At 36.6% G+C, this 23,938-nt stretch overlaps 1 protein-coding gene across 2 annotated transcripts in view; it reads left to right on the plus strand.

The window, feature by feature from the left end:
* CPZ (carboxypeptidase Z) overlaps positions 1 to 23,938 on the plus strand; it is a 283,985-nt gene that overhangs the window by 18,016 nt on the left and 242,031 nt on the right. For both annotated transcript variants that reach the window (XM_053704179.1, XM_053704180.1), the window contains exon 3: positions 21,104 to 21,478. In XM_053704179.1, coding sequence (XP_053560154.1) covers positions 21,104 to 21,478 — 375 coding nt within the window. The remainder of the gene's footprint in view (positions 1 to 21,103; positions 21,479 to 23,938) is intronic.

A 23,938-nucleotide genomic window follows, 5' to 3' on the forward strand; every position in this document is an offset into this window, starting at 1 on the left:
TTATAAGTGCCACACGGTGGGTGGCTTGCTGTTTGCCACATTGGGTGTGGGAGGGTGTCCTACCTGAGTATATTGTGTAATAGACAATTAATGTTTCAAAAATTTCAGCCAGCAGAAGGTGGGTTGACTGAGTGACAGCCTGCAGCTGCACTCACCCAGGTGATTGGGAGCACACTGATTTCAATGCTTCTGGCCTCCATTGAGCCTCCACACAATTTGCCTCCGGCATCACAAACACTATTTAAAACTTATTAACCCCTAATCCCGCCACTATAATAAAGTTATTAACCCCTATTCTGCCGCTCCCCGACACCGCTGCCACTAACTAAACCTTTAAACCCCTAACCCACCAGCCCCCCACATCACCACTACCAAATAAACCTATTAACCCCTAAATCGCCACCCCCCCCACATCGCCCCTAATAAATTTAAGTATTAACCCCTAAACCTATCACCCTCTAACTTTAAATTAAAATTACAGTATCCATATCTTAAAATAAATAAAAACTTACCTATGAAAATAAAAAAACCTAAGTTTAAACTAACAATTAACCTAAAATAACTATTAAACTAAACTATTATACTAAAATTAAAATAATACCAATTAAAAAAAACTAAATTGCACATTAAAAAAACTAACACTACTAAACCAATTTAAGTCTAAAATTACAAAAAATAAAAAATACTAAATTACGAAAAATAACAAACACTAAATTACGAAAAATAACAAACGAAATTTCAAAAATAAAAACAATTACACCTAATCTAATAGCCCTATAAAAATAAAAAGCCCCCCAAAATAAAAACACCCCCTAGCCTACAATAAACTACCAATAGCCCTTAAAAGGGGCTTTAGTAGGGCATTGCCCTAAAGAAATCAGCTCTTTTACCTTGAAAAAAATACAAAGATGCCCCAACAGCAAAACCCATCACCCAACAACCCCCCAAAATAAAAACCTAACTCTAACAAAAACCTAAGCTACCCATTGCCCTGAAAAGGGCATTTGTATGGGCATTGCCCTTAGAAGGGCATTCAGCTCTTTTACATTGCCCTGAAAAGGGCATTCAGCTCTTTTAAAAAAGTTCAAACGCTAATCTAAAAAAAAACACCAAAAAAAAGTTAAAAAAAAAACCTAACACTAACCCCCGAAGATCCACTCACAGTTTCTGAAGTCCGGACATCCATCCTCATCCAGGCAATGAGAAATCTTCATCCAGGCGGCATCTTCTATCTTCATCCAGGCGGCATCTTCTATCTTCAAACCCGGCGGCATCTTCTATCTTCATCCCGGCAGCGCGGTGCGGATCCATCCTTGAAGACATCCAGCGTGGAGCGTCCTCATCATACGATCACCGCCGTAAACTGGATCTTCAATACAAGGGAGCCTTTTCAAAATGGCGTCCCTTGCATTTCTATTGGCTGATTTGATTATTGAAATTCAAATCAGCCAAGAATATGAGAGCTAGTGAAATCCTATTGGCTGTTCAAATCAGCCAATAGAATGAGAGTTACTGAAATTCTATTGGCTGATTTTAATAGCCAAAAGAATTTCAATATAAAGTTAGAATTTTAATATAACGTTAGGGGGTGATAGGTTTAGGGGTTAATCGTTTAATTTAGTTTTTTGCGATGTGGGGGCTGGCGGTTTAGGGGTTAATAGCTTTTATTAGTGGAGGCAATGTCGGGAGCGGCAGATCAGGGGTTAATAACTTTATTTCGCTGTCGGGGGCAGCAGATTAGGGGTGTTTAGGCTTGGGGTTTATTTTAGGGTGTTCGCTATTCCGCACTTCAGGTGTTAGTTTATTTTCTAACACCTTCTCCCCATTGATGGCTATGGGGAAAGCGTGCACGAGCACATATTCTAAGCTTTTTGATTTTGTGCGGTATGGAGCTTATCGCCACCATATCACACGCACAAGTAGGCTTTCAAGAAACTTGTAATGGCAGCGCTATGGAGGGTGAAATAACGCAACTTTTGTTGCGTTTGTTTCGCACACCCTCTATAGCACAAAACTCGTAATCTAGGCGTCTGGTAGCATTCTCCTGGCAAAAGCCACACCCAGATTTTTCCATCAAATTGACAGACAGTATAGCATTATTCTCCTCACAAGATAATATGTTTATGTAACAAACAGCAAAACATTTTCATGGCCAGGCATGCTCTTCACCAACATCAGGTGGAAATGCTTTTTCTCAAATGTCAAGGAGCTAAAATCAAGGGCTGAGAGGCCCCAATTACCAAAACACTCTTACTAAAATACTGCAAGTTTTAACACACAGTAGCAAAGTAGGAGACAAGAGAGACCTGGAAACTGAACTCTCTCTCTCTCAAAATTGCTTAAATCAGTAGCATACAATACAAAAGAAACAAATTAACATTGAAAGACAAACCACGAGGTACTGAACAGTCTCAGTGCATAACAAATTACCTTTACGTAATGTTGGTCCTATAATACAGATAAATGCCATACATATAACACAACAGGAACACTGGAACTTAAATAGATTAGACTTGTGCAGCACTCAAAATTAATATTCTGAAAAATTAGTTTTCAGAATATTAATTTGCTGAACTATTCAATATTCTTTAAGTTTAAAAAAGATACGAATACTGAATATTGGGGGAACATTTGTTTTCATTAAAATGAATGTAAATGTTCTTTTGCTACAGGTGATAAAGTTTATCTGTAGCCTTATACTTACCTATAGTGCACTGGAGAACAGTGCTAATCCCGGCAATTCTTCATACAGCCCCGTGCCATGTTATAGGGCAAGCCAACCCAAAAAATGTTTTTACTCAGACAGATAAAGTTTACTAGGATGAATAGTTCAAACTGTACCCCAATTTCTCTAAATATATAGTTTTCAAGTAAAATTACTTACTACATGTCCCTCTGCCTTTTTGAAATTGCCGCCAGCCCCCTCCTCTCCCCATCTTCCTCCCTTCCTCTTCTGCCAGTGATTGCAGTAAATTTGCGATCCTCCGGTTTCCTGTTTTTGGGGCATGCACAATGCGCCAATTTTAGTGCAGGAGGTCTTTTGAAGCAGGAACAAAAAATAACCGCTCAGTATCCTAGCGGTTCCTATATGCACTGGACCAGTGGGCTTCTCTCCATCTACCGGTCACAGAGCAGTTCCTACTTCTGCATAGGATTCTAATAGTTATATGAAGTATAAGCTTATTATCATATCAAGATAGTAGATACATACCTATTACAATCCTATGCAGAAGTAGGAACTGCTCTGTGACCGGTGTTGGGCAAAAACATGGCCACTGTTTTATCTGTTTCCTATTACCAGATGTCCCCGAAAAGGTATTGAATAGCAATGATCCCAAACCAGCAGGACGCCAGTAGAAGAAATTGTAACACCCATACCTTATTTTGTAGTCATGCTGAAAAACATTACATATCTAGCTGAAAATTCCCCTGCACCATTCTGCCTTAGCTATGTAATTTACATGAACTTGTATCCTCATAAAAAAAACAACTTTGAGTTATTGCTTCCCCTTTTGCACCAAGTGTTTCCCAGATTCCAAGCAGCACCTGGAAGTATGAGATCTCCCTGGGATGTTTACACGTAAGTTTATAGATAGATTAGCTAGATAGAATGGACACACTCACATAAAGTACATATAAAACATCCTCATGCATTACAAGCATAAATCCCAGGAGTCATTAGAGCAGAAGCGGCAGAGCAGAATGTTTTCTGGCACAAACACTTTGTCAGTCTGACAGCCCAGAAGTTGCAGGGCGGCTCACACTCCTGTCACTCAGCCTGATGGTTTGTGCTGGTTGGCTGACAGAGACAGTCAGTAACACCCTACTTTAGCCCTGCATGGGAACACGAGTTACACACACAGACAGCAGTGAGCAATGTGAGAGTAGCCTTTAGCTGTCAGTCCTTTCCTGTCTGTGGTTTACTATGGATCTGTGCTGATTGTCCTCATTCTCCTCATATAGTAAGTAATTTTCCATGAAAACTATATACTGTATCTCAAAAAAGTGAGTACACCCCTCACATTTTTGTAAATATTTTATTATAACTTTTCATGTGACAACACTGTAGAAATTACACTTTGCTATAATGTAAAGTAGTGAGTGTATATCCTGTATAGCAGTGTAAATTTGCTGTCCCCTCAAAATAACTCAACACACAGCCATTAATGTCTAAACTGTTGGCAACAAAAGTGAGTACACCCCTAAGTGGAAATGTCCATATTGGGCCCAATTAGCCATTTTCTCTCCCTGGTGTCATGTGACTTGTTAGTGTTACAGGGTCTCAGGTGTGAATGGGGACCAGGTGTGTTAAATTTGGTGTTATCTCTCTCACACTCTCTCATACTGGTCACTGGAAGTTCAACATGGCACCTCATGACAAAAAACTCTGAGAATCTAAAAAAAAAGAATTGTTGCTCTACATAAAGATGGCCTAGGCTATAAACTGAGCTGCAGCACGGTGGGCAAGATGACCACTGCCTTGCTAAAGAAGCTGAGGGTAAAGGTGATGGACTGGCCAAGCATGTCTCCAGACCTTAACCCTATTGAGCATCTGTGGGGCATTCTCAAATGGAAGGTGGGGGAGCGCAAGGTCTCTAACATCCACCAGCTCTGTGATGTCCTCATGGAGGAGTGGAAGTGGATTCCAGTGGCAACCTGTGAACCTCTGGCAAACTCCATGCCCAAGAGGGTTAAGGCAGTGCTGGAAAATAATGATGGCCACACAAAATATTGACACTTTGGGCCAATTTGGACATTTCCACTTAGGGGTGTACTCACTTTTGTTGCCAACGGTTTAGACATTAATGGCTGTGTGTTGAGTTATTTTGAAGGGAAAGCAAATTTACACTGTTATACAGACTGTACGCTCACTACTTTACATTGTAGCAAAGTGTCATTTCTTCAGTGTTGTCACATGAAAAGATATAATAAAATATTTACAAAAATGTGAGGGGTGTACTCACTTATGTGAGATATTTAACAAAATTGGACTACAGTTTGAAATATTTATACTAGTAAACTTTATCTGTCTGAGTAAAAACATTTTTTGGGTTGACTAGCCCTTTAATAGGAAGATTAACACATGCTAGACCTGTTATTAGTACGGCCTTGGACTCTGTGAAGAAGGGTCGGGATTAGCGCTAAAGGTAAGTATTTTAGTAAAAGTAACAAAATGAATGCACACACCTAAAATACAACAATACAATGCAACAAAATAAGGACCAAATTGGCAGGGAAACAAATAACAAAAAGGTAAGTAAAGAGTACATTGTCAAGAAATCAAGGTAAAAAAAATCTCAGACAAATATAATATTAATTAAAATTGTCAGAGTAATGTCTCAAAGAAAACCCAGTCAAATCAAGAGTCAAATATAAAATTAAATTATCAGGGTAGGAAAAAAATATCAAACCTAGAGACAAACAAATCCAAATTACAAAATAGGAAATGTTTTGGGTAACTAAAATACAAAAGTATAAAGTTCCAAAATGCCCCTAAACACATCACAGAACAAAGACTCAGAGAATAGAACACAAACTCAGTATACAAACAGAAAACAAGTAGAATACACAAGCAGCCACATACCGAATATAGAGGACATATACAATTATAATCAAAATTATTCAACCCCCTTTGCAAATCAGGTTTATTGTCAAAATTTACAGACTTTTAGCTGTTTGCAATGAACAAATAAAACAAAAGCAATTGAAATAGCTCAACACAACAAATGCTTCAAGTGGTTTCCCCAAATTCAACTGAAAATGCAACTTTTAATGAATTCTGCAGTCTCAAAATAATTCAACCCTTTCATGCAAGCATCTTTAGTACTTAAGTATTACTTAAGTAGAGCATCCTTTTGTTGTTATGCCCGGCTGCAAAAGAGATGCATAGCAAGACACCAGCTTCTAGTAGTGTTCCTGAGGAATCTTACCCATTCTTCATGAGCAATGGCCTCCAGTTCAGTAACATTCTTGGGTTTGCATGCTGCAACCAGGTGACTGTGATGGCCACTGTAGAATCTTCCAGGACTTCTTCTGCAACCAAGCCTTGGTGGATTTTGAGGTATGATTGGGATCATTGTCCTGTTGGAAGGTCCAATGACGCCCAAGCTTCAGCTTCCTCACAGACAGCATGACATTTTCTCCTAAGATTTCCTGATACTTCAATGAATCCATCTTGCCTTCCACAAGCTGCAGGTTTCCAGTGCCAGAGGATGAAAAGCAGCCCCAGAGCATCACAGAGCCACCACCATGTTTAACTGTAGGCAGAGTGTTCTTTTCAGCGTATGCTTCATTCTGCTTCCTCCAGACATACTGCAGATCCATGCAACTTAACTTAATACAACAAGCACAGTATACACTATTACTACGAAAACCACAGATATGACAGTTTCCACTGCTCCAGAGTCCAGCTTCAGTGTGCATGTTGGTGTGAGGCTTGTGTACAGCTGCTTGGCCAGGGAAACCTATTTCATGAAGCTCCCAATGCACAGTTCTTATGCTGATGTTGCTTCCAGAGACAGTTTAGATCTCTGTAGCGGTTGATGGAACAACTGATTATTTTTATGAGCTACGCGCTTCAGCACATGGTGACCCCATCCTGTGAGTTTGTGTGGTCTACCACTTCATGGCTGGGTTGTTGTGGCTCCTAGACACTTCACAATATCAGCACTTACAGTTAACTAGGCCAAATCTAGTCAGACAAAATTCTAAAAAAACTGACTTGTGACAAAGTTGGGACCCAATGACTGTGGTATGTTTAAAGTCACTCAGCTATTCACTATGACTCATCTAACTGTCTTTGTTTGTCTATGGAGATTTCTCATTTTTGTTTTAAAAATTTACTTCAGCTGTAATTGGCTTTTTGCTGCACTTACTGTTGTAGAATGTTGTAGGGACTCTTATTTATCTGCATTTTTCATTATGTTAGTCACAGTTGATGGAGGCCATTTCATAGTCCTAAACACATTAGCATATGCCTGCCCATCTTCCATTCTGAGAATACTATCTATTTATTTTTTTTCCGAAGTGATAGATCTGTATTGCTTTTTAGCAACATTTTCACATTCTCTTTGCTTTGCAGTGATTTTCCGTTTAGAGATGGCAGATACATAAAATGACACTATTATGTGTGTATTATTTTTTACAAACTATCATGGCTACACAGCAATGTGTCTTGAAAAATATTTAAATAAAATATAAAACCACGTGTTCTAAAATAATGGGACACATCTGTAATCTGTAAAAGCTCATCATACTTAAAGGGACAGTCTACTCCAAACTTTTTATTGTTTAAAAAGGTAAATAATTAACCATTCCACCAGTTTTGCACAGGCAACATGGTTATTTAAAGTGAATGTCAATTTTGATGTTAAAGTGCCCGGTTTTAAAAAAAATTTGATTAAAAACAGGGGCACTTTAATTCATCAAAATTTACATTTCACTCCTGTTGAGAAAAAAAAACTTACCTTTTAATCGTCACAGCAGCTCCAACTTCCTCCGGTCGTTGCAAGCCATTTCTGATGTCAGAAATGATGGATAGGTCATCCTCCAATCACGGCTTCCCCCCTGGGGGAATCAGTGTCTGATTCAACGCCGTGATTGGAGGAAGCCGGATTCCTCATTTTAGACCCAGGAAGAGGCTTTGAAACGGGTGGAGGAAGCTGGAGCTGCTGTGAAGATTAAAAGGTAAGTATTTTTTCTCAACAGGAGTGAAATGTAAATTTTGATGAATTAAAGTGCCCCTGTTTTTAATCAAATTTTTAAAAACCGGGCACTTTAACATCAAAATTGACATTCACTTTAATATACTTTTTATCTCTGTGATTACCTTGTATCTAAGCCTCTTTTGACAGCTGCTGATTACATGGCTATTTATTTATTATCTATTGACTTGCATTTTAGCCAATTAGTGCAGTGTTATACACAACTCCATGGGAGAGAGCACAATGTTATCTATATGGCCCACATGGATTAGCAGTCTCTTGTGAAAAGCAAATAAAAAGGTATATGTGATAAGAGGCTGTCTGTAGTGGCTTAGAAACAGGCAGAAATGAAGAGGTTTAAATGTGATAAAGAAAGTATATTAATATAACAATGTTGGTTGTGCAAAGCTGGGGAATGGGTAGTAAAAGCAACAATAACAGTTTTGGGGTTGACTGTCCCTTTAACCTTAGTCGGAAAATACATTAAATAATTCTAGCTTAAAAGGACACTGAACCCAAACTTTTTCTTTCGTGATTCAGATAGAGCATGCAATTTTAAGCAACTTTCTAATTTACTTCTTCATTCTCTTGGTATGTTTGTTTGAAAAGCAAGAATGTAAGATGCCGGCCCATTTTTTGTGAACAACCTGGGTTGTCCTTGCTGATTGGACAGGACCCATACAAAAGTGCTGTCCATGGTACTGAACCAAAATTTTGCTGGCTCCTTCTTTTTCAAATAAAGATAGTAAGAGAACAAAGAAAAAAAGAATAATAGAAATAAATTAGCATGTTGCTTACAATTGCATGCTCTATCTAAATCATGAAAGAAAAAATTTGGGTTCAGTGTACCTTTAAACAAAAATCTGCCATAGAACAAACACATACAGAAAAGCTACACCGCAAACTATGTATTAGATTTTGTTATTCTCTACAAACCATATAATGCAAAGATAGATGTTATTTTGCTTTTTTTAATGTTTTCATTCAAAATGTTAAAAATGTTTTCATTGTTATTTTAAACATATTTATCCTCAGTTTAGGTAATTAAAGGGACATAAAACCCAAATATTGTCTTAAATGATTCAGAAAGAGCATGCTATTGTTAACAACTTTCCAATTTACTTATTTTATCAAATTCAGTGGCGTCACTAGGGTTGGTGTCACCCGGTGTGGTAAGTTATGGTGTCACCCCCCCCTCCCCCCAGAGAGCAGACACACACAAACACAAAAACACAGGCACACACACATACAAACACTCAGACACACTTAAAAACACACTCAGATGCACACACAAACACTCCGAAACACACACAGACACACACACAAAAACACTCAGACACACACACAAAAACACTCAGACACACACACAAAAACACTCAGGCACACACACAAAAACACTCAGGCACACACACAAACACTTAGACACACACACACACAAAAACACTCAGGCACACACACAAACACTTAGACACACACACACACACACACAAAAACTCAGACACACACACAAAATATGTAAACTGCACTGCATTAATTATAAAGCTCATGCCTAGAGCTGCTCCCTGGCTCAGCAGAGCATCAAATGAAAGATAAACAGAGCACTCTAAAAATAAATCACTAAAGAAAGCAAAGGTTTAGGTGTGCAAACTATGAAAATTCTGCTCTCTGACTCTGTTCCAAGTCTGTCAGTGCACAGCCCCGGGCTGCATGCCTACCGCTTCTTATGACCAATCACCTCTGCACTCTGCCCACCTCCAGACCCCCGCCCGCCCACCCTCCCCTCCTACCTTTTCAATGTGCACTTAGTGTACCGTAACCGTACCAGTCTAGGGGGCATCATATGTGGCTCCTTCACTTTATAGACAGTGTCAGATAGTCATGCGGTCAGGTGTCAGGCATCCCCCTCATGATTTCCCGGTTCCCGTTTAGAGAGACAGCACAGCAGTGAGTGAGTCCACTGCTCCACACGTCACTGAGCAGTGAGCACAGATAGGCAGGAAGGTTTAGGCTAGCAATACAACTTTGCAAGCCTCACGGCACGCCCACAACATTCATAGTGAAATTGGGCAGGGGAGGAGCAAAGTACAAACAAGCAAAAGGAGCCGGGAAAACTATTTATGGAAATTGCAGCGCTGGCTCAAGGGGCAAAAAAATTAAGTGTCTACAACTTCCCCAGTCCCACTAATGTTTACAAATGCTGGCCACTCCAATAAAAAATCTATGCATCTCTACATTGTATTTCTTTGAATTTCAATAAAATAAAAAATAAAAATCTGGTGGTGTCACCCCCTGGAGCGTGTCACCCGGGTGCGACCCGCACCCCCCCTAGTGATGCCACTGATCAAATTTGCTTCATTCTCATGGAATACTCTGTTGAAGGAACAACAAATAGATTATAGAAGTAAATTAGAAAGTTGTTACAAATTGATTGCTCTATCTGAATAATCAAATAATAAAATTGGGTTTTATGTCCATTTAATATGACCGTAAGTCTATAGTTTAAAGAACGCTAGGATTTACCATCACTAAAAATAAAGGAGATCTTCATAAAACTGTTGAATAGGTACCTTTATTTTGCCACGGCTTCAGCGCTAATCTAAGTGATGATAAATCCTAGCATATACAGAGATGTCAGAAGCTCTGTTTATTCCAATAAAATTGTTTGTGGCAAGAGGTCACAATTTAAGGCTGGAGGAAAGGAGATTTAATATCCTGCAAAGGAAACATGTTTTCACTGTAAGAGCAATACAATTGTGGAGCTTATTACCTAAGGAGGTAGTGAATGCCAATACCTTAGATGCATTTAAAAATGGTTTGGATACATTTATGGCTAGAAACAGAATTCAGCAATATGATTGCTTGTGTTAAATAGGGCACTTTTAATTGGATTAATTTAAGCTCAACTGGAGCTTTTTGTAAATATTTAAGATTTGTATAGGTTGAACTTGATGGACTTCTGTCTTTTTTCAACCTCATCTACTATGTTACTATGTATGTTATAATTTACCATCCCTTTAAAGAGAAAGAAACAGTAAGTGAAAGAGAATGTATAGTTGCTGTGTTGCTGTAATTTTACATTGGAAATGGTGTTGCAGCTCCCAATATTATAATGTAGTCCAAAACAAACCCATTGTTAGACAGGAATGCAATTTCTTGTTTTTTATACATCAACATACCACATAAGTGAGGAGATTATTAATGAAAATAAGTAAATTCAACTATTTGCATTGCTTATCACTAGGGGTTAGGTTCATTGTACTTTCCATGTGACCTTCTCTCCACATGTGGCAATTAGAAGCACACATACACCGTGTGTACTCTGCATGCAATGTTCCCTTTTTTGAGCAGTGTGTGCAAAAAAATATGGTTAAGTGACTAAAATGTGTGCGCATATTTGAAGAGGTAGAAAATTAACTATGTGCTTAACACACATTAAGCAAAATACGGAAAAAAGTTACTTTCTCATACACCAAAACAAACACACATTCATACATACACACACATACATACATACTGACACTCACACATACATACATACTGACACACACACACACTCACACATACATACAAACTGACACACATACTCACACATACATACATACTGACACACACACACTCACACATACAGACATGCACACACTCATACTTACATACATACACACACTCATACATACAGACACACACACTCATACATACAGACACACACACACTCATACATACAGACACACACACACACATACAGACACGCACACACTCATACATACATACACACACTCATACATACATACACGCACACACTCATACATACAGACACACTCATACATACATACATACTGACACACACACACTCATACATACATACATACATACAGACACACACATATACATTCATACATACACACACAAACTAATACATATATACATACATACATACATACATACACACACATACACACACAAACTAATACATATATACATACATACACACACATACATACAGACACGCACACACTCATACATACATACACACACACTCATACATACATACTGACACACACACACTCATACATACAGACAAACACACACACACACACACACACAATCATACATACAGACAAACACACACAACCATACATACATATAGACACACACACACACACACTGATAGATACATACATACAGACACACACACAAACTTACACATACATACATAAACACTCATACATACATACACACATACATATACACACACATAAACATACATACATTTACAAACACACACACTCTGATACATACATACAGACACACACACTCATACATACATACACACTCATGCATACATGCAAGCACACACACATACATACATGCAAGAACATACACATACATACATATATACACACACATACATACAAGCACACACACTCATACATACATACAAGCACATACACATACATACACACACACATACACACTCATACATACATACACACTCATACATACATACAAGCACACACAGTCATTCATACATACAAGCACATACATACACACACTCATACATACATACATACACACTCATACATACATACAAGCACACACAGTCATTTATACATACAAGCACATGCACACACACATTCATACATACACAAACTCATACATACATACATACACACACACTCATACATACACACATACATACATACACACATTCATACATACAGATACACACACACATACATTCATACATACACACACACACTCATACATACAGACACACACATACATACATACAGACACACACATATACATGCATACATACACACACACACACACACTAATACATACATACATACATACATACAGACACACACATATACATTCATACATACACACACAAACTAATACACACACTCATACATACACACACTCATACATACATATACACACACACACACTAATACATACATACACACACACACACTAATACATATATACATACACACACACACACTAATACATATATACATACACACACTAATACATACATACATACATACACACTTATACATACATATACACACGCAAAAAGCCAAACGTACAATATTGCGCTTGTGATAACTTATTCCCTTATATAAGTCAATGGAGCAAAAAACCTTAGCAAACCCGATGGCATATTCATGTGCGCTAACCCAACATAAAAATATGAATATTTCACATGCCAAAGTTCTGCACATAGAAGAATATGTTCTATTTAATCATAAACACACATACACACACATATATATATATATATATATATATATATATATATATATATATATATATATATATATATATATATATATATATATATATATATATATGATGGTATTTTGGTACTATATATATATATATATATATATATATATATATATATATATATATATATATAAATAATTAGAGTCAGACATAACTAGATATCAGTAATAGATAATCAATAATGTATGGGACCTACACATGTGTTGCAGCATTTAGATATTGTAAGGTACATGAGTTGTAGTTAGTAGGTGGGCACAGTGAATATATAACACAAGTATAGTCAGATGGGCAGAAGTCACAAGGTCAGATAATCATAGGAATAACTAGCAGAATCACTAAGCCACAGAATAGTTAGAAAGTGAAGCAGAAGGAACAAGCTGGATAAAAAAGTGTAGAATAGTACACCCTCCAGTTATCTCAGCAAATTGGTGCTAAACAAACTGATCCCATGATGAAAAGGTACCAAGATATGATGTAAAACTCAACTAAAAATGTAACGACAGTTTGTGCCAAAGACGATGCAGGTGTCATATAGTACAGTATAAATGTAGTGATGAAAGACAGCACCTTTTTCTATCTGGGGCACAGGAAAAGGGTTAGCCAGACCCCAATGTAAATTTCAAAGAAGTAATTTTCCAGCCTCCAGTGAGATTTAAAAGACCTTTATAAATCTCTTGCAGGGTCCATCATATAAACAACGTTTCAAACCTATACTAGGTTCTTAATCATGTCATGATTAAGAACCTAGTATAGGTTTGAAACATTGTTTATATGATGGACCCTGCAAGAGATTAATAAAGGTCTTTTAAATCTCACTGGAGGCTGGAAAATTACTTCTTTGTCATATAGTACAGAACATGAAAATAATCAAAACTAGGGATGGGCGAATGTTTTTATATTTTAATTTGAATTTTAGAACGAATGTTATTGTAGAAATTCCATTTACATAATCGAATATTGATAAGAACTAATATTCTTAAAAATTCTATAATCAAATAATATTTTCAGTTTTCGAATGTCACTTTTGAATTTGAATGTCACTTTCAAATTTGAATGTCACTTTTGAATTTGAATGTCACTTTTGAAATCAAATGTTCATAGTAGATCGAATATACACTTTTGAAAATCGAATGTGTATATTCAATTTATTATGAACATTCAAATTTAAATATTACATTTATTAAACACAGTTGTAGACTAGAAATACTATTTCGAATTTGAATATTACATCTATAAAAGACAGTTGAAGACTAGAAATACGATTTCGAATTTGAATATTACATTTATAAAACACAGTTGTAGACTAGAAATACTATTTCAAATTTGAATATGAATATTACATTTATAAAAGACAGTTGTAGACTAGAAGTACTATTACGAATTTGAATATTACATTTATAAAAGACAGTTGTAGACTAGAAGTACTATTTCGAATCTGAATATTACATTTATAAAACACAGCTGTAGAATATAAATAATATTTTGAAATTGAATTAGAATATTACATTTTGAAATTGAATGTAAAATACATAGCTAAACATTCTATTATTCAAACAAATATTTTCGAATGTTTTAAAAAAATTCAAAAAAGAACATTTGAAAATGGAATGTTAGAATGATATGTAAACATTCGAAATTCAACTTGAACAATGAATGTTTCAAAATTTGTTTTAAAATTAAAATTTTTAGAAACATTCGCCCATCCCTAAGGGAAACTGGGTAAGTGTGACAGCATCCTTTACATGTTTGGGTATGAATGATGTATCTGATATTAATGCACATACAAACAGATAGGGGCATATTTATAATTGTGCGAGCGGACATGATACAATGCAGCGTATCGTGTCCGCCGCACATCGATAAATGCTGACAGCATATGCTGTGAACTGCTGATGCAATACCGCTCCCTGCAGATTCATTGCCAATTGGCCGCTAGCAGGGGGTGTCAATCAACTGACTTGATTTCGGAGCTTGATAAACATGCTCCATGGACAATAATGCAACATGCTTTTAAACTTAAAAAATACATTTTACATCACATAATTGTTTACTTCTGATGTCTCATTACATGCATAATGTGCCAATGTTAGTTTATAACGGCTGTTTCATTCAGATGCTAATTGGTGCTGTGCAATTCTGCCATCTAGTGATGAAATATATAAAGCTTACTATACACAGTAAGGGAATTTATCTAAAACTGTTTACACAGTAAAAGGATTTTACATAATACAGATTTTTTTCTCATAGTTATTTTTGCAGCAGCTGTGTGTAATTGGCTCCAATTGACATCAATGGGAACCGGAAAATGATAGTATGCAACAAGTCTACACTGCACAATTTATTGTTTAATGGCTGCCAAACTTTGTCTAAAGACATTTATACAATAAGGCACAAAGTACCCGTGTTTTATTGAGTCATAACAAATGGAGCCATAAGCTACCGAAATTGTTGACAGCTAAAAGTATTTTACGGCTCCATTTTAGTACCAGGTTCCATTTAAATATTTTGCACAGTCATTCTTTTCGTGTAAGTGTAAGTCAATGTTGTGTTAACGCTTCCATCCGATGTTGGATTTCTATCGTAACCCGACCTTGCACTAAAAAATTTACATTTAACGTCCATACCTGTAAGCCACTGTAAAGAGAGACAAAAACAAAGATAAACTTATTTATAATACATATTTTAAAAAAATATATAAGCAAATACTACTTATTATAGTTAAATGTTCTACTCTATTAATATGTGTAATTTCTATTGCTGCCCTAGGCATAGGTCTAGTTTGAATTTTATGGATATATGCTGGCATATATTTTTATATGTAAATACATATTGATATTTCCATAAGAACATGTGCATATAGTTTGTATGTACCTATACATGGGACAACAATAAAGATTACATAATAAAACATTTTCTACTTTGAAACACTTGCATTATTTGCAAGTTTTAAAATTTCAATTGGAACTAGGCCTCATAAATATTATTTTCCTCTTTTACACGTAGTTGAGCTGCTGTAATTTTTTTCAATGTATCGACAGCCGCCGACAGTGTATTAACGGTTTGCACTTTCATTAGAAACCTGGTATAAATTAGCTCTTAACGGCTTCTAATACTTTATATGGGACATAAAAGTATTGTGGTATAACGCACCATTGGAAACAGATAATATGAAATTGATTCAGACAGCATATTTATCAGTTTGAGACCTCACGCAAACCAAATTACGGGTCAATGGAAACGAACCAAAAGAAGGGGCAAACTTGTGTGCCATAAACAAATATATAAATATATATAGACATTTGACACATTACTGTAAACTTTAAAAATATTTTTGACGCTACATTAATGTATAATACATAAGAAAAGGACAAAACATATGAAAGTGAACAGTATTTTTCTTTATTTATTCTTACAAAAATAAATATATTAGTAGTTATGCATTTACATGTGATTCAAATAAACATACTGTATATTAATATGAAGGTTATATTACATTGATCACAGCACAGTTAATGGTCACATTTGCAAAATAGGCTTTTATATATACGGTTTTCAGAATGACATTTATAAAAAATATTCCTTTAAAAACGACAGTTATTTAACATTATGCGCAAAATGTAATGGATTGCGGTTACAACCTGTTGCGGGTTTTTTCAGCACTGATAAAATGGAATGCTTAGTTTTAACTGTGTGCTAAATAGAATCCAATAAGGGATTATGTGAAAGAATAATTTATGCTTTAAATCTGTTGATCATCAGTAAATACAACCATAGGCCTAGATTTAGAGTTTGGCGTTAGCCGTGAAAACCAGCGTTAGAGGCTCCTAACGCTGGTTTTAGGCTACCGCCGGTATTTGGAGTCACTCAAAATAGGGTCTAACGCTCACTTTCCAGCCGCGACTTTTCCATACCGCAGATCCCCTTACGTAAATTGCGTAACCTATCTTTTCAATGGGATTTTTCTAACTCCGGTATTTAGAGTCGTTTCTGAAGTGAGCGTTAGACATCTAACGACAAAACTCCAGCCGCAGGAAAAAAGTCAGTAGTTAAGAGCTTTCTGGGCTAACGCCGGTTTATAAAGCTCTTAACTACTGTGCTCTAAAGTACACTAACATCCATAAACTACCTATGTACCCCTAAACCGAGGTCCCCCCACATCGCCGACACTCGAAAAAAATTTTTTAACCCCTAATCTGCCGACCGCCACCTACGTTATCCTTATGTATCCCTAATCTGCTGCCCCTAACACCGCCGACCCCTGTATTATATTTATTAACCCCTAATCTGCCCCCCTCAACGTCGCCTCCACCTGCCTACACTTATTAACCCCTAATCTGCCGACCGCAAAGCGCCGCCACCTACGTTATCCTTATGTACCCCTAATCTGCTGCCCCTAACACCGCCGACCCCTATATTATATTTATTAACCCCTAATCTGCCCCCCACAACGTCGCCTCCACCTGCCTACACTTATTAACCCCTAATCTGCCGACCGGACCTGAGCGCTACTATAATAAAGTTATTAACCCCTAATCCGCCTCACTAACCCTATCATAAATAGTATTAACCCCTAATCTGCCCTCCCTAACATCGCCGACACCTAACTTCAATTATTAACCCCTAATCTGCCGACCGAATCTCGCCGCTATTCTAATAAATGTATTAACCCCTAAAGCTATGTCTAACCCTAATACTAACACCCCCCTAAGTTAAATATAATTTAAATCTAACGAAATTAATTAACTCTTATTAAATACATTATTCCAATTTAAAGCTAAATACTTACCTGTAAAATAAATCCTAATATAGCTACAATATAAATTATAATTATATTATAGCTATTTTAGGATTTATATTTATTTTACAGGTAACTTTGTATTTATTTTAACCAGGTACAATAGCTATTAAATAGTTAAGAACTATTTAATAGCTAAAATAGTTAAAATAATTACAAATTTACCTGTAAAAGAAATCCTAACCTAAGTTACAAATAAACCTAACACTAGACTATCAATAAATTAATTAAATAAACTACCTACAATTACCTACAATTAACCTAACACTACACTATCAATAAATTAATTAAATACAATTGCTACAAATAAATACAATTAAATAAACTAGCTAAAGTACAAAAAATAAAAAAGAACTAAGTTACAAAAAATAAAAAAATATTTACAAACATAAGAAAAATATTACAACAATTTTAAACTAATTACACCTACTCTAAGCCCCCTAATAAAATAACAAAGCCCCCCAAAATAAAAAAATGCCCTACCCTATTCTAAATTACTAAAGTTCAATGCTCTTTTACCTTACCAGCCCTGAACAGGGCCCTTTGCGGGGCATGCCCCAAGAAATTCAGCTCTTTTGCCTATAAAAAAAAACATACAATACCCCCCCCAACATTACAACCCACCACCCACATACCCCTAATCTAACCCAAACCCCCCTTAAATAAACCTAACACTAAGCCCCTGAAGATCATCCTACCTTGTCTTCACCATACCAGGTTCACCGATCAGTCCAGAAGAGATCCTCCGATGTCCTGATCCAAGCCCAAGCGGGGGGCTGAAGAGGTCCATGATCCAGCTGAAGTCTTCATCCAAGCGGGCCAGAAGAGGTCTTCCATCCGATTGAAGTCTTCATCCAAGCAGCATCCATCCGGAGCAAAGCGGCAGCATCCTGAAGACCTCCACCGCGGAACATCCATCCTGGCCGACGACTGAACGACGAATGACGGTTCCTTTAAATGACGTCATCCAAGATGGCGTCCCTCGAATTCCGATTGGCTGATAGGATTCTATCAGCCAATCGGAATTAAGGTAGGAATATTCTGATTGGCTGATGGAATCAGCCAATCAGAATCAAGTTCAATCCGATTGGCTGATCCAATCAGCCAATCAGATTGAGCTTGCATTCTATTGGCTGATCGGAACAGCCAATAGAATGTGAGCTCAATCTGATTGGCTGATCGGATCAGCCAATCGGATTGAACTTGATTCTGATTGGCTGATTCCATCAGCCAATCAGAATATTCCTACCTTAATTCCGATTGGCTGATAGAATCCTATCAGCCAATCGGAATTCGAGGGACGCCATCTTGGATGACGTCATTTAAAGGAACCATCATTCGTCGTTCAGTCGTCGGCCAGGATGGATGTTCCGCGGTGGAGGTCTTCAGGATGCTGCCGCTTCGCTCCGGATGGATGCCGCTTGGATGAAGACTTCAATCGGATCATGGACCTCTTCAGCCCCCCGCTTGGGCTTGGTTCAGGACATCGGAGGAGCTCTTCTGGACCGATCGGTGAACCTGGTATGGTGAAGACAAGGTAGGATGATCTTCAGGGGCTTAGTGTTAGGTTTATTTAAGGGGGGTTTGGGTTAGATTAGGGGTATGTGGGTGGTGGGTTGTAATGTTGGGGGGGTTATTGTATGTTTTTTTTTACAGGCAAAAGAGCTGAATTTCTTGGGGCATGCCCCGCAAAGGGCCCTGTTCAGGGCTGGTAAGGTAAAAGAGCTTTGAACTTTAGTAATTTAGAATAGGGTAGGGCATTTTTTTATTTTGGGGGGCTTTGTTATTTTATTAGGGGGCTTAGAGTAGGTGTAATTAGTTTAAAATTGTTGTAATATTTTTCTTATGTTTGTAAATATTTTTTTATTTTTTGTAACAGTTCTTTTTTATTTTTTGTACTTTAGCTAGTTTATTTAATTGTATTTATTTGTAGCAATTGTATTTAATTAATTTATTGATAGTGTAGTGTTAGGTTAATTGTAGGTAATTGTAGGTAGTTTATTTAATTAATTTATTGATAGTCTAGTGTTAGGTTTATTTGTAACTTAGGTTAGGATTTATTTTACAGGTAAATTTGTAATTATTTTAACTATTTTAGCTATTAAATAGTTCTTAACTATTTAATAGCTATTGTACCTGGTTAAAATAAATACAAAGTTACCTGTAAAATAAATATAAATCCTAAAATAGCTATAATATAATTATAATTTATATTGTAGCTATATTAGTATTTATTTTACAGGTAAGTATTTAGCTTTAAATTGGAATAATTTATTTAATAATAGTTAATTAATTTCGTTAGATTTAAATTATATTTAACTTAGGGGGGTGTTAGTATTAGGGTTAGACTTAGCTTTAGGGGTTAATACATTTATTAGAATAGCGGCGAGATTCGGTCGGCAGATTAGGGGTTAATAATTGAAGTTAGGTGTCGGCGATGTTAGGGAGGGCAGATTAGGGGTTAATACTATTTATGATAGGGTTAGTGAGGCGGATTAGGGGTTAATAACTTTATTATAGTAGCGCTCAGGTCCGGTCGGCAGATTAGGGGTTAATAAGTGTAGGCAGGTGGAGGCGACGTTGTGGGGGGCAGATTAGGGGTTAATAAATATAATATAGGGGTCGGCGGTGTTAGGGGCAGCAGATTAGGGGTACATAGGGATAATGTAAGTAGCGGCGGTTTACGGAGCGGCAGATTAGGGGTTAATAATAATATACAGGGGTCAGCGATAGCGTGGGCGGCAGATTAGGGGTTAATAAGTGTAAGGTTAGGGGTGTTTAGACTCGGGGTACATGTTAGAGTGTTAAGTGCAGACGTAGGAAGGGTTACCGCATAGCAAACAATGGGGCTGCGTTAGGAGCTGAACGCGGCTTTTTTGCAGGTGTTTGGTTTTTTTTTCAGCTCAAACAGCCCCATTGTTTCCTATGGGGGAATCGTGCACGAGCACGTTTTTGAGGCTGGCCGCGTCCGTAAGCAACTCTGGTATCGAGAGTTGAAGCTGCGTTAAAAATGCTCTACGCTCCTTTTTTGGAGCCTAACGCAGCCTTTATGTGGACTCTCGATACCAGAGTAATTTTTATGGTGCGGCCAGAAAAAAGCCGGCGTTAGTTTTTCAGGTCTTTACCGACAAAACTCCAAATCTAGGCCATAGTTAGTTAGGACCAGTCATTTTCAGTAATGTAGAAACATATTCCATTTTTTGGGCAACTACAAATCGTGGATAAACATAACTTATTTGACAACCAATACAAGTAGACTAAAGTCAACAATTAATTTTTCATTCTTCTTTTCTTTCTTTTTTTTTTAAAGCAACATGCATTGATCATTCCTTGGGATATTGTGATGACTTACCATACACTAAGAGCTTTTTCCCAAACTTACTTAATCAGCAATCAAGAGGAGAGATAGAATTCAGTGCTGAATACATCCTGCTAAGCGTGATAGATAACCTACTTCAAGGGGAATGTAATCCTGATCTAAGACTCTTGGGTTGCTCAGTTCTAGCCCCACGCTGCGAAAAGAACAAGGTGATGAAACCGTGCAGAAAGGTTTGTGAAACTTTAAAGAAAAATTGCCTTCCTGCCTTTGATGCAATTGATATGGCTTGGCCCTATTTTTTGGACTGTGATCGTTTTTTTGTAAGTGAAGAAGAAGGATGTAATGACCCGCTGGAGAAGCTAAGAGGTAAAACATATGATTTACATTAAATATCTTACAGAACTAATGGGAACTATGTTATATAACGACATAGAATGATGTGCATTCTTTTTTATTTGTCAGTTACTAAATTTTTACTTATGAATTCATGCGACAACAATACAATTAATAATATCCAGTTGAGAAATACAGGTAGTTAAAGAGAATGGGTTAATAGGATAATTAGGCTTAAAAAAAAGGTTGCTTTTGAACATTAGACTTGCATCACATGCATATATGCACATTGGTTACCTCTCTGCTGACGCATTCATTGTTGGGTACATTATGGACACAGTGTCCAGAGAATACCTGCCAATCAGTTTCCTTTTAAGAGCAAAAAAATGATCCATGCATGTCGTTTTGATCTCAGCATTACAAAAAATGCTAAAGCAGCCTTTTTAATGTTGATTAACAGACACTGCTGCTTGGTAACATGCGGTACAACCCCACACCACAGTTAACCCTAACCATTATTTTTATTGATCACCTAATTGCAATTCATTGCAATTATCCTTAATTGTAAACCCCACAATATAATGGCTTGATTCTCAACATTTCTTTCTTAATTGCGATCACCATCACAACCCCCCTTATCGCTATAGCCCCCCACACAAATGCCCAAAAGACAACCGTGAACATGAACCCCCCATTGCAAACACCACCCTAAAACCCTCTTTTATTGCCTCAATCTAATTATTTGCTTCCTCATAGCAAATAACTGCTGTTGAATCAAGACCCCCATTTCTAACCATCCTCCTATGTGACCCACTCTTTCATTTCAAACAACCCCCAATACTTAAACCCCAAAGGTACACTAAATCATTTTTTTATAGAAGTCATAAAAACCTAAGAGATCCTTTCCTTTTATTTTTCTTATAGTCCAGTTGTAGATTCTTCAGTATTCAACCACTTCTGGCCAACAATAACTGGGCCTCTTCATGTTGACGGTCACTCTCATCATCTTTATGAGTTCTCTATGTATAGATTTTTTTTTCTGATTGGTAAATAAAGGCAAGCTAACTGTCAATATTGTGTCTGCCCACTCTTGGTTAATTACATTTAATAAAAAATTGCAGCTAGGTAACTTTTCATTTGAAAAGTTATTAACTGGTAGTAGCAACAACATTCTCCATTAAACGGACAGTCTAGTGAAAATTAAATTTTCATGATTCAGCTAGCACACACAATTTTATACAACTTTCCAATTTACTTTTATCATCAAATTTGCTTTGTTCTCTTGGTATTCTTTGTTGAAAACAAAACCAAGGTAGGATCATATGCTAATTTCTAACCCCTTAAAGGCCGCCTCTTATCTCAGTGCATTTGACAGTTTTTCACAGCTAGACAGCACTAGTTCATGTGTTCCATATAGTTAACATTGTGCTCACTCCCATGGAGTTATTTATGAGTCATAACTGATTGGTTAACGTTCAAGACAGTAAAAAAAAAACTGAAATAAGGGGGAAGTTTAGAGAGGTTTAGATACAAGGTAATCACAGAGGTAAAAAGTGTATTAATAAAACAGTGTGGGTTATGCAATACTAAGTTGACCATATTGCCGCTTTAAAAAGGGATACATATGAAAAATACATATGTCAGGGCTGTTTTCAGGGCAGTTTAAAAAAATGTATTGTATAAGAACCCTGACATATGTGTCTCTTTTGAAAGCGACAATATAATCACCCTATGCAAAACTGGGGAATTGGTAATAAAGGTATTGTCTATCTTTTTAAACAAATACAAAATCTTGAGTTGACTGTCCTTTTTAAATAAATAAAGATGTATTTTATTAGTTTACAACAGGAATGTGTTTTAACTCATTGAACACTCCAAAATATATGCCTGCTGTAAAATTATATTCTTTAACATTATAACTTTAAAGCCTATAGTTTAGGTCTAAAACATGTTTAATATATTATTTTTAACAGTTCAAATAATTAACCTTGATTTTATTTTGTTCTTTATACAGTATGACTTTTTTTAAATTGCCTAATGAAAAAAAATAAAAATAAAAATGAAAACCTTTAATTACTGTATGGATATGCCTGTTATTAAAATGTAATCTTAAACGCTAAAATAAATAGTATAATACTCAGTGACGGCACCACCTGGTAAATGTAAAATGCTCAGGCACGGGATAGAGTCTGGTCCATGACTGAATAATAATATAATACTAAATAATCCCAGCCAGTGAGTCTTAGAAGTTTTTCAACAAAGGATTTTAATAGTTTCACACAGTATAATAATCAATCTGGCATTACTTAAAAAAAAGCAGGAGAAGACCATAGATGAACTCATTCATATCCACACAAACCCCATCCACCAAACACATCCGTACCATATAGAAATAAAGAAAAAACAAAAAATACAAAATGAATATAACAGAAAAACACCCCCAGGGTGTCCCCAGGGAGTGAAGGACAGCAGCACCTGTCACACAACCTGTCA

This window comes from Bombina bombina, chromosome 2 (genome assembly GCF_027579735.1).
Source record: "Bombina bombina isolate aBomBom1 chromosome 2, aBomBom1.pri, whole genome shotgun sequence".
Lineage (NCBI taxonomy): Eukaryota > Metazoa > Chordata > Amphibia > Anura > Bombinatoridae > Bombina > Bombina bombina.